Source organism: Anomaloglossus baeobatrachus, chromosome 4 (assembly GCF_048569485.1).
Source record: "Anomaloglossus baeobatrachus isolate aAnoBae1 chromosome 4, aAnoBae1.hap1, whole genome shotgun sequence".
Taxonomy (NCBI): Eukaryota; Metazoa; Chordata; class Amphibia; order Anura; family Aromobatidae; genus Anomaloglossus; species Anomaloglossus baeobatrachus.
In genome coordinates, this window is record NC_134356.1 from 682,745,194 (window position 1) to 682,757,220 (window position 12,027).

At 44.7% G+C, this 12,027-nt stretch overlaps 1 protein-coding gene across 1 annotated transcript in view; it reads right to left on the minus strand.

The window, feature by feature from the left end:
• The window catches only part of EFNB3 (ephrin B3), a 190,107-nt gene that overhangs the window by 31,818 nt on the left and 146,262 nt on the right, over nt 1–12,027 (minus strand). Inside the window, exon 2 of the mRNA XM_075343210.1 lies at nt 3,655–3,950. Within this exon, the coding sequence (XP_075199325.1) occupies nt 3,655–3,950 (296 nt within the window). The remainder of the gene's footprint in view (nt 1–3,654; nt 3,951–12,027) is intronic.

Consider the following 12,027-nt stretch of genomic DNA (forward strand, 5'->3'; position numbering starts at 1 on the left):
GAGAGATATTATAAAGAGGGGCAGTGTGTTGTGGGGCTATTCTACAAAGGAGCAGTGTGTGGGAGAGATATTATACAGAGGGCAGTGTGTGTGGGAGTGATATTATACAGAGGGACAGTGTGCGGGGATATTATACAGAGGAGCAATATAGGAAAGATATTATACAGAGGGGCAGTGTGTGAGGGGGATATTATACAGAGGGGCAGTGTATGGGGAGAAATATAATTTATAGGGGTACTGTGTGTGGGAAAGATATTATATAGAGGGACACTGTGTGTGGGATATTATACAGAGGGGCAGTGTTTGGGAGAGACATACTGAGGGGCAGTGTGCCTGAGGTGATATTATACAAAGGGGCAGTGTGTGTGGGGCATATTATACAGAGGAGCAATGTGTGGGAGGTTATTATAAAGAGGAGCAGTGTGCATATGGGGATATTATACAGAGGGGTAGTGTGTGTGGAGATATTATACAGAGGAGCAGTGTATGAGGAGAAATATAATAGAGAGGGGTACTGTGTGTGGGAAAGATATTATACAGAGGGGCACTGTGTGTGGGATATTATACAGAGGGGCAGTGTTTGGGAGAGACCTACTGAGGGGCAGTGTGCGTGATGGGATATTATACAAAGGGGCAGCGTGTAGGGGGCATATTAGACAGAGGAGCAATGTGTGGGAGGTTCTTATAAAGATGAGCAGTGTGCATATGGGGATATTATACAGAGGGGTAGTGTGTGTGGAGATATTATACAGAGGGGCAGTGTATGGGGAGGGATATAATACAGAGGGGCACTGGGTGTGGGAGAGATATTATACAGAGGGCCAGTGTGTGGGGGTATTATACAGAGAAGCAATATGGGAGACATATTATACAGAGGGGCAGTGTGTATGGGAGATATTATACAGAGGGGCAGTGTATGGGGAGGGATATAATACAGAGGGGCAATGGGTGTGGGAGAGATATTATACAGAGGGCCAGTGTGTGGGGGTATTATACAGAGAAGCAATATGGGAGACATATTATACAGAGGGGCAGTGTGTATGGGAGATATTATACAGAGGGGCAGTGTATGGGGAGGGATATAATACAGAGGGGCAATGGGTGTGAGAGAGATATTATACAGAGGACCAGTGTGTGGGGGGTATTATACAGAGAAGCAATATGGGAGAAATATAATACAGAGGGGTACTGTGTGTGGGAAAGATATTATACAGAGGGGCACTGTGTGTGGGATATTATACAGAGGGGCAGTGTTTGGGAGAGACATACTGAGGGGCAGTGTGCGTGAGGGGATATTATACAAAGGGGCAGCGTGTAGGGGGCATATTATACAGAGGAGCAATGTGTGGGAGGTTATTATAAAGAGGAGCAGTATGCTATTTGGGGATATTATACAGAGGGGTAGTGTGTGGAGATATTATACAGAGGGGCAGTGTGTGTGGAGATATTATACAGAGGGGCAGTGTATGAGGAGAAATATAATACAGAGGGGTACTGTGTGTGGGAAAGATATTATACAGAGGGGCACTGTGTGTGGGATATTATACAGAGGGCCAGTGTTTTGGAGAGACATACTGAGGAGCAGTGTGCGTGAGGGGATATTATACAAAGAGGAAGTCTGTGTGGGGATATTATACAGAGGGGCAGTATGTGAAGATATTATACAGAGGGGCAGTATGTGTAGGAGGATATTAAACAGAAGGGCAGTGTGGGGAATATTAGAGAGACACAGTGTGTGGGAGATAATATACAGAGGGGCAGTGTGTGGAGGTATATTATTCAGAGGGGCAGTGTATGGGGATACTATATAGAGGGGTAGTGTGTGTGGGGAATATTATACAGAGGGGTAGTGTATGGAGAGATATGATAACAAGGGGTAGTGTGTGGTGGGGCTATTATACAGAGGGGCAGTGTGTGTGGGAGAGATATTATACAGAAGGGCAGTGTGTGTGGGAACCATATTATACAGAGGGGCAGTGTGTGGGGGTATTATACAGAGAAGCAATATGGGAGACATATTATACATAGGGGCAGTATGTATGGGAGATATTATACAGAGGGTCAGTGTATGGGGAGGGATATAATACAGAGGGGCAATGGGTGTGGGAGAGATATTATACAGAGGGCCAGTGTGTGGGGGTATTATACAGAGAAGCAATATGGGAGACATATTGTACAGAGGGGCAGTGTGTATGGGAGATATTATACAGAGGGGCAGTGTATGGGGAGGGATATAATACAGAGGGGCAATGGGTGTGGGAGAGATATTATACAGAGGGCCAGTGTGTGGGGGTATTATACAGAGAAGCAATATGGGAGACATATTATACAGAGGGGCAGTGTGTATGGGAGATATTATACAGAGGGGCAGTGTATGGGGAGGGATATAATACAGAGGGTCACTGGGTGTGAGAGAGATATTATACAGAAGGGCAGTGTGCAAGGGGATATCATACAGAAGGGCAGTGAGTGTGGAGGGGATATTATATAGCGGGGCAGTGTGTGTGTGTGTGGGATATATACATAGGGGCAGTGTTTGGGAGAGACATACTGAGGAGCAGTGTATGCGAGAGGATATTATACAAAGGGGTAGTGTGTGGGGGCATATTATACAGAGGGTCAGTGTATGGGAGGATATTATAAAGAGGAGCAGTGTGCATGTGGGGATATTATATAGAGGGGCAGTGTGTGTGGAGATATTATACAGAGGGGCAGTGTGTGTGGAGATATTATACAGAGGGGCAGTGTGTGTGGAGATATTATACAGAGGGGCAGTATGTGTGGGGGGATATTATAGAGAAAGGCAGTGTGTGGGGGATATTATACAGAGGGGCAGTGTATGGAGAGATATTATACAGAGGAGCAGTGTTTGGGGAGATATATAATGAGGGGCAGTGTGTGGTGGGGCTATTATACAGAGGCGCAGTGTGTGGGGGGGATATTATACAGAAGGGCACTGTGTAGGGGATATTATACAGAGGGGCAATGTGTGGGGGATACTATATAGAGGGGCAATGTATGGAGAGATATTATACAGAGGGGCAGTGTGTGGGGAGATATATTTGGAGGGGCAGTGTGTGGTGGGGCTATTATACAGAGGTGCAGTGTGTGAGGGGATACTATACAAAGTGGCAGTGTGTGTGTGAGAGATATTATACACGGGAGCAGTGTGTGTGGATATTCTACAGAGGGGCAGTGTTTGTGGGGGGATATTATACATAGAGGCAGTGTGTGGGGAGATATTTTACAGAGAGGCAGTGTGTGTGGTGATATTATGCAGAGGGGCACTGTGTGTGGGAGAGATATTATACAAAGGGGCAGTGTGTGGGGGGATATTATATAGAGAGGCAGTGTGTATGTGCGGGCGGCAAGTATGGGGCCCTGAAATTCCTGGTGGCAGCCCTGACCATATCTCACCATCCAATACAGCTTCATAGACAATCATCTTGGCTATCTCATACATAAATTTGACTTCCATTTATTTATCTTATGATCTTATGATCAGTTGTGTAGATTCTTGCCAGTCACTGCATTGTTACCCTTTTGCTCGTCGATGTATCTATGTATTTGCATTCAGCAGCAGGATAACAGATCTCCCTATAGCAGATTGGTGGCGGCGGTCGTCATCCATCATGACATCACAGATCTGCTCACCGATGATGTAGTAGTCCCGGTGGGATTTGAACTCGTGACCCCACAGGTTTGGGCTGTACTCCTGGAATTTGATGGTAAAGCGGAGGTCCTGCCCGGGGCGATCGCAGGTGAGGAGGAGGTTGGGCGCCCGGAGGACGGAACACGTCACCACCTCTTCTTCTGATCCCACCAAGTAAAGCTTATAATATTCATAGGGGAATGAGGAAAAAGGACCCCGAGGCTCAGAGCGGGGGCACAACAAGTCCAAACGGTCCCCGATCTGTGGGTATAAGATGTAGCCCTCAGCGTCCTGAAACCTGCGAGATAATGGAGAAGGGAAGGAAGGTTAGAAATCATCATCACTACGAGCTCAGAACGTAACACGTCACATACTATATATACAGGAGGGGGGCAATATATACAGGAGGGGGGCAATATATACAGGAGAGGGGAAAATATATACAGGAGGGGGGCAATATATACAGGAGGGGGGCAATATATACAGGAGAGGGGAAAATATATACAGGAGGGGGGCAATATATACAGGAGGGGGGCAATATATACAGGAGGGGGGCCATATATACAGGAGAGGGGGGCAATATATACAGGAGGGGGCAATATATACAGGAGGGGGGCAATATATACAGGAGAGGGGAAAATATATACAGGAGAGGAGGAAATATATACAGGAGGGGGGCAATATATACAGGAGGGCGGCAATATATACAGGAGAGGGGAAAATATATACAGGAGAGGGAAAATATATACAGGAGGGGGCAATATATACAGGAGGGGGGCAATATATACAGGAGAGGGGGAAGTATATACAGGAGAGGGGCAATATATACAGGAGGGGGAAATATATACAGGAGGGTGGGCAATATATACAGGAGAGGGGGAAATATATACAGGAGGGGGGCAATATATACAGGAGAGGGGGAAAATATATACAGGAGGGGGCAATATATACAGGAGAGGGGAAAATATATACAGGAGGGGGGCAATATATACAGGAGAGGGGGAAAATATATACAGTAGGGGGGCAATATATACAGGAGAGGGGGAAATATATACAGGAGAGGGGGAAAATATATACAGGAGAGGGGGAAAATATATACAGGAGGGGGGAAATATATACAGGAGGGGGCAATATATACAGGAGAGGGGCAATATATACAGAAGAGGGAAAATATATACAGGAGAGGGGAAAATATATACAGGAGGGGGAAATATATACAGGAGAGGGGCAATATATACAGGAGGGGGAAAATATATACAGGAGAGGGGAAAATATATACAGGAGGGGGGCAAAATGTACAGGAGGGGGGCAATATATACAGGAGAGGGGCAATATATACAGGAGAGGGGAAAATATATACAGGAGGGGGAAATATATACAGGAGAGGGGAAAATATATACAGGAGGGGGGCAATATATACAGGAGGGGGGCAATAATTACAAGAGGGGGCAATATATACAGGAGGGGGGGCAATATATACAGGAGAGGGGGAAAATATATACAGGAGAGGGGGAAAATATATACAGGAGAGGGGGAAAATATATACAAGAGGGGGGCAATATATACAGGAGGGGGGCAATATATACAGGGGGGGGGGCAATATATACAGGAGAGCAGGAATATATATACAGGAGAGGGGAAAAATATATACAGGAGGGAGGGGCAATATATACAGGAAGGGGATAATATATACAGGATGGGGGCAATATATACAGGAGAGGGGGGAAATATATACAGGAGAGGGGAGCAATGTATACAGGAGAGGGGGAAAATATATACAGGAGGGAGGCAATATATACAGGAGAGCAGGAATATATATATACACAGGAGAGGGGAAAAATATATACAGGAGGGGGGCAATATATACAGGAGAGGGGGAAAATATATACAGGAGGGGGCAATATATACAGGAGAGGGGGAAAATATATCCAGGAGAGGGGAAAATATATACAGGAGGGGGCAATATATACAGGAGGGGGGCAATATATACAGAAGAGCAGGAATATATATACAGGAGAGGGGGGAAATATATACAGGAGAGGGGGAATATATACAGGAGGGGGGTAATATATACAGGAGGGGGGGCAATATATACAGGAGAGCAGGAATATATATACAGGAGAGGGGGGAAATATATACAGGAGAGGGGGAATATATACAGGAGGGGGGTAATATATACAGGAGGGGGGGAAATATATACAGGAGAGCAGGAATATATATACAGGTAAGGGGGAAAATATATACAGGAGAGGGGCAATATATACAGGAGAGGGGGGCAATATATACAGGAGAGGGGGAAAATATATACAGGAGAAGGGGAAAATATATACAGGAGAGGGGTAAAATATATACAGGAGGGGGGCAATATATACAGGAGAGGGGGAAAATATATACAGGTGGGGGGGCAATATATACAGGAGAGGGGGAAAATATCTACAGGAGGGGGGGCAATATATACAGGAGGGGGGGTAATATATATACACAGGAGAGGGGGAAATATATACAGGAGGGGGCAATACATACAGGAGAGCAGGAATATATATACAGGAGAGGGGGGAAATATATACAGGAGAGGGGGAAAATATATACAGGAGAGGGGTAAAATATATACAGGAGAGGGGGAAAATATATACAGGAGGGGGGCAATATATACAGGAGAAGGGGAAAATATATACAGGTGGGGGGGCAATATATACAGGAAAGGGGGAAAATATCTACAGTAGGGGGGGCAATATATACAGGAGGGGGGGAAATATATATACACAGGAGAGGTGGAAATATATACAGCAAGGGGCAATATATACAGGAGAGCAGGAATATATATACAGGAGAGGGGGGAAATATATACAGGAGAGGGGGAAAATATATACAGGAGGGGGGCAATATATACAGGAGAGGGGGAAATATATACAGGAGGGGGCAATATATACAGGAGAGGGGGAAATATATACAGGAGGGGGCAATATATACAGGAGAGGGGCAATATATACAGAAGAGGGAAAATATATACAGGAGAGGGGAAAATATATACAGGAGGGGGGCAATATGTACAGGAGGGGGGCAATATATACAGGAGAGGGGCAATATATACAGGAGAGGGGAAAATATATACAGGAGAGGGGAAAATATATACAGGAGGGGGGCAATATGTACAGGAGGGGGGCAATATATACAGGAGAGGGGCAATATATACAGGAGAGGGGAAAATATATACAGGAGGGGGAAATATATACAGGAATACAGGAGAGGGGAAAATATATACAGGAGGGGGGCAATATATACAGGAGGGGGGCAATATATACAGGAGGGGGGCAATATATACAGGAGGGGGGGCAATATATACAGGAGAGGGGGAAAATATATACAGGAGAGGGGGGAAATATATACAGGAGAGGGGGAAAATATATACAGGAGAGGGGGAAAATATATACAGGAGGGGGGCAATATATACAGGGGAGCAGGAATATATATACAGGAGAGGGGAAAAATATATACACAAGGGGGAGCAATATATACAGGAGGGGGACAATATATACAGGAGAGCAGGAATATATATACAGGAGAGGGGAAAAATATATACAGGAGGGGGGCAATATATACAGAAGAGCAGGAATATATATACAGGAGAGGGGAAAAATATATACAGGAGGGGGGGCAATATATACAGGAGGGGGATAATATATACAGGATGGGGGCAATATATACAGGAGAGGGGGGAAATATATACAGGAGAGGGGAGCAATATATACAGGAGAGGGGGAAAATATAGACAGGAGGGAGGCAATATATACAGGAGAGCAGGAATATATATACAGGAGAGGGGAAAAATATATACAGGAGGGGGCAATATATACAGGAGAGGGGGAAAATATATACAGGAGAGGGGGAAAATATATACAGGAGAGGGGAAAATATATACAGGAGGGGGGAAATATATACAGGAGGGGGCAATATATACAGGAGAGGGGCAATATATACAGAAGAGGGAAAATATATACAGGAGAGGGGAAAATATATACAGGAGGGGGAAATATATACAGGAGAGGGGCAATATATACAGGAGGGGGAAAATATATACAGGAGAGGGGAAAATATATACAGGAGGGGGGCAAAATGTACAGGAGGGGGGCAATATATACAGGAGAGGGGCAATATATACAGGAGAGGGGAAAATATATACAGGAGGGGGAAATATATACAGGAGAGGGGAAAATATATACAGGAGGGGGGCAATATATACAGGAGGGGGGCAATAATTACAAGAGGGGGCAATATATACAGGAGGGGGGGGGCAATATATACAGGAGAGGGGGAAAATATATACAGGAGAGGGGGAAAATATATACAGGAGAGGGGGAAAATATATACAAGAGGGGGGCAATATATACAGGAGGGGGGCAATATATACAGGGGGGGGGCAATATATACAGGAGAGCAGGAATATATATACAGGAGAGGGGAAAAATATATACAGGAGGGAGGGGCAATATATACAGGAAGGGGATAATATATACAGGATGGGGGCAATATATACAGGAGAGGGGGGAAATATATACAGGAGAGGGGAGCAATGTATACAGGAGAGGGGGAAAATATATACAGGAGGGAGGCAATATATACAGGAGAGCAGGAATATATATATACACAGGAGAGGGGAAAAATATATACAGGAGGGGGGCAATATATACAGGAGAGGGGGAAAATATATACAGGAGGGGGCAATATATACAGGAGAGGGGGAAAATATATCCAGGAGAGGGGAAAATATATACAGGAGGGGGCAATATATACAGGAGGGGGGCAATATATACAGAAGAGCAGGAATATATATACAGGAGAGGGGGGAAATATATACAGGAGAGGGGGAATATATACAGGAGGGGGGTAATATATACAGGAGGGGGGGCAATATATACAGGAGAGCAGGAATATATATACAGGAGAGGGGGGAAATATATACAGGAGAGGGGGAATATATACAGGAGGGGGGTAATATATACAGGAGGGGGGAAATATATACAGGAGAGCAGGAATATATATACAGGTAAGGGGGAAAATATATACAGGAGAGGGGCAATATATACAGGAGAGGGGGGCAATATATACAGGAGAGGGGGAAAATATATACAGGAGAGGGGGAAAATATATACAGGAGAGGGGTAAAATATATACAGGAGGGGGGCAATATATACAGGAGAGGGGGAAAATATATACAGGTGGGGGGGCAATATATACAGGAGAGGGGGAAAATATCTACAGGAGGGGGGGCAATATATACAGGAGGGGGGGTAATATATATACACAGGAGAGGGGGAAATATATACAGGAGGGGGCAATACATACAGGAGAGCAGGAATATATATACAGGAGAGGGGGGAAATATATACAGGAGAGGGGGAAAATATATACAGGAGAGGGGTAAAATATATACAGGAGAGGGGGAAAATATATACAGGAGGGGGGCAATATATACAGGAGAAGGGGAAAATATATACAGGTGGGGGGGCAATATATACAGGAAAGGGGGAAAATATCTACAGTAGGGGGGGCAATATATACAGGAGGGGGGGAAATATATATACACAGGAGAGGTGGAAATATATACAGCAAGGGGCAATATATACAGGAGAGCAGGAATATATATACAGGAGAGGGGGGAAATATATACAGGAGAGGGGGAAAATATATACAGGAGGGGGGCAATATATACAGGAGAGGGGGAAATATATACAGGAGGGGGCAATATATACAGGAGAGGGGCAATATATACAGAAGAGGGAAAATATATACAGGAGAGGGGAAAATATATACAGGAGGGGGGCAATATGTACAGGAGGGGGGCAATATATATAGGAGAGGGGCAATATATACAGGAGAGGGGAAAATATATACAGGAGAGGGGAAAATATATACAGGAGGGGGGCAATATGTACAGGAGGGGGGCAATATATACAGGAGAGGGGCAATATATACAGGAGAGGGGAAAATATATACAGGAGGGGGAAATATATACAGGAATACAGGAGAGGGGAAAATATATACAGGAGGGGGGCAATATATACAGGAGGGGGGCAATATATACAGGAGGGGGGCAATATATACAGGAGGGGGGGCAATATATACAGGAGAGGGGGAAAATATATACAGGAGAGGGGGGAAATATATACAGGAGAGGGGGAAAATATATACAGGAGAGGGGGAAAATATATACAGGAGGGGGGCAATATATACAGGGGAGCAGGAATATATATACAGGAGAGGGGAAAAATATATACACAAGGGGGAGCAATATATACAGGAGGGGGACAATATATACAGGAGAGCAGGAATATATATACAGGAGAGGGGAAAAATATATACAGGAGGGGGGCAATATATACAGAAGAGCAGGAATATATATACAGGAGAGGGGAAAAATATATACAGGAGGGGGGGCAATATATACAGGAGGGGGATAATATATACAGGATGGGGGCAATATATACAGGAGAGGGGGGAAATATATACAGGAGAGGGGAGCAATATATACAGGAGAGGGGGAAAATATATACAGGAGGGAGGCAATATATACAGGAGAGCAGGAATATATATACAGGAGAGGGGAAAAATATATACAGGAGGGGGCAATATATACAGGAGAGGGGGAAAATATATACAGGAGAGGGGGAAAATATATACAGGAGAGGGGAAAATATATACAGGAGGGGGGCAATATATACAGGAGGGGGGGCAATATATACAGGAGAGCAGGAATATATATATACAGGAGAGGGGAAAAATATATACAGGAGGGGGGCAATATATACAGGAGAGCAGGAATATATATACAGGAGAGGGAGGAAATATATACAGGAGAGGGGGAATATATACAGGAGGGGGGTAATATATACAGGAGGGGGCAATATATACAGGAGGGGGGGCAATATATACAGGAGAGGGGTAAAATATATACAGGAGAGGGGTAAAATATATACAGGAGGGGGGCAATATATACAGGAGAGGGGGAAAATATATACAGGTGGGGGGGCAATATATACAGGAGAGGGGGAAAATATCTACAGGAGGGGGGGCAATATATACAGGAGGGGGGGTAATATATATACACAAGAGAGGGGGAAATATATACAGGAGGGGGCAATATATACAGGAGGGGGGGGTAATATATATACACAAGAGAGGGGGAAATATATACAGGAGGGGGCAATATATACAGGAGAGGGGGAAAATATATACAGGAGAGGGGCAATATATACAGGAGAGGGGGCAATATATACAGGAGGGGGCAATATATACACTGCAGGTCAAAAGTTTAGGGTCATTTAGATATTTCCTTATTTTTGAAAGAAAATCACATTTGTTTTCAATGAAACCAACATTAAATTACACAGAAATCCCCTCTATACATTGTTATGTGGTAAATGACTATTCTGGCTACAAACGACTGGTTTATAATTCAATATCTACATAGGTGTATAGAGGCCCTTTTCCAACAACCACCACTCCAGTGTTCTAATGGCACATTGTGTTTGCTGTGTTAGAAGGCTAATGGATGTTTAGAAATCCCTTGTGCAAGTATGTTAGCACAGCTGAAAACAGTTTTGCTGATTAGAGAAGCTATAAAACTGACCTTCCTTTGAGCTAATTGAGAATCTGGAGCATTACATTTGTTGGTTCCATTAAACTCTCAAAATGGCCAGAAAAAGAGAACTTTCATGTGAAACTCGACAGTCTATTCTTGTTCTTAGAAATGAAGGATATTCCATGCGAGAAATTGCCAAGAAACTGAAGATTTCCTACAACGGTGTGCACTACTCCCTTCAGAGGAGAGCACAAACAGGCTGTAACCAGAGTAGAAAGAGAAGTGGGAGGCCGCGCTGCACAACTGAGCAACAAGACAAGGACATTAGAGGCTCTAGTGTGAGAAATCCACGCCTCACAGGTCCTCAACTGCAGCTTCATTACATAGTACCCGCAAAACGCCAGTGTCACTGTCTACAGTGAAGAGGCGACTCCGGGATGCCGGCCTTCAGGGCAGAGGGGCAAAGAAAAAGCCACATCTGAGACTGGCTAATAACAGGAAAAGATTAATATGGGCAGAAGAACACAGACATTGGACAGAGGAAGATTGGAAAAAAGTGTTATGGACATAAGAATCGAAGTCTGAGGCGTTTGTGTGGCGCCCTGGACCCCAGGGGTCACAGAATAACACCACATACACACACCCCCTTCCCTGGTAGGGACCATGCGTCAAACAAAACCCTTGTTGCCTCCTCCAGGGTCTGATGTCCACACCAGGTGGGGCGGAGCCAGGCGGTTGGCCCCGCCCACCGAGGAGTTCACAGGCCTGGATGCGGGAAAAAGTTAGTGAGTGGAGT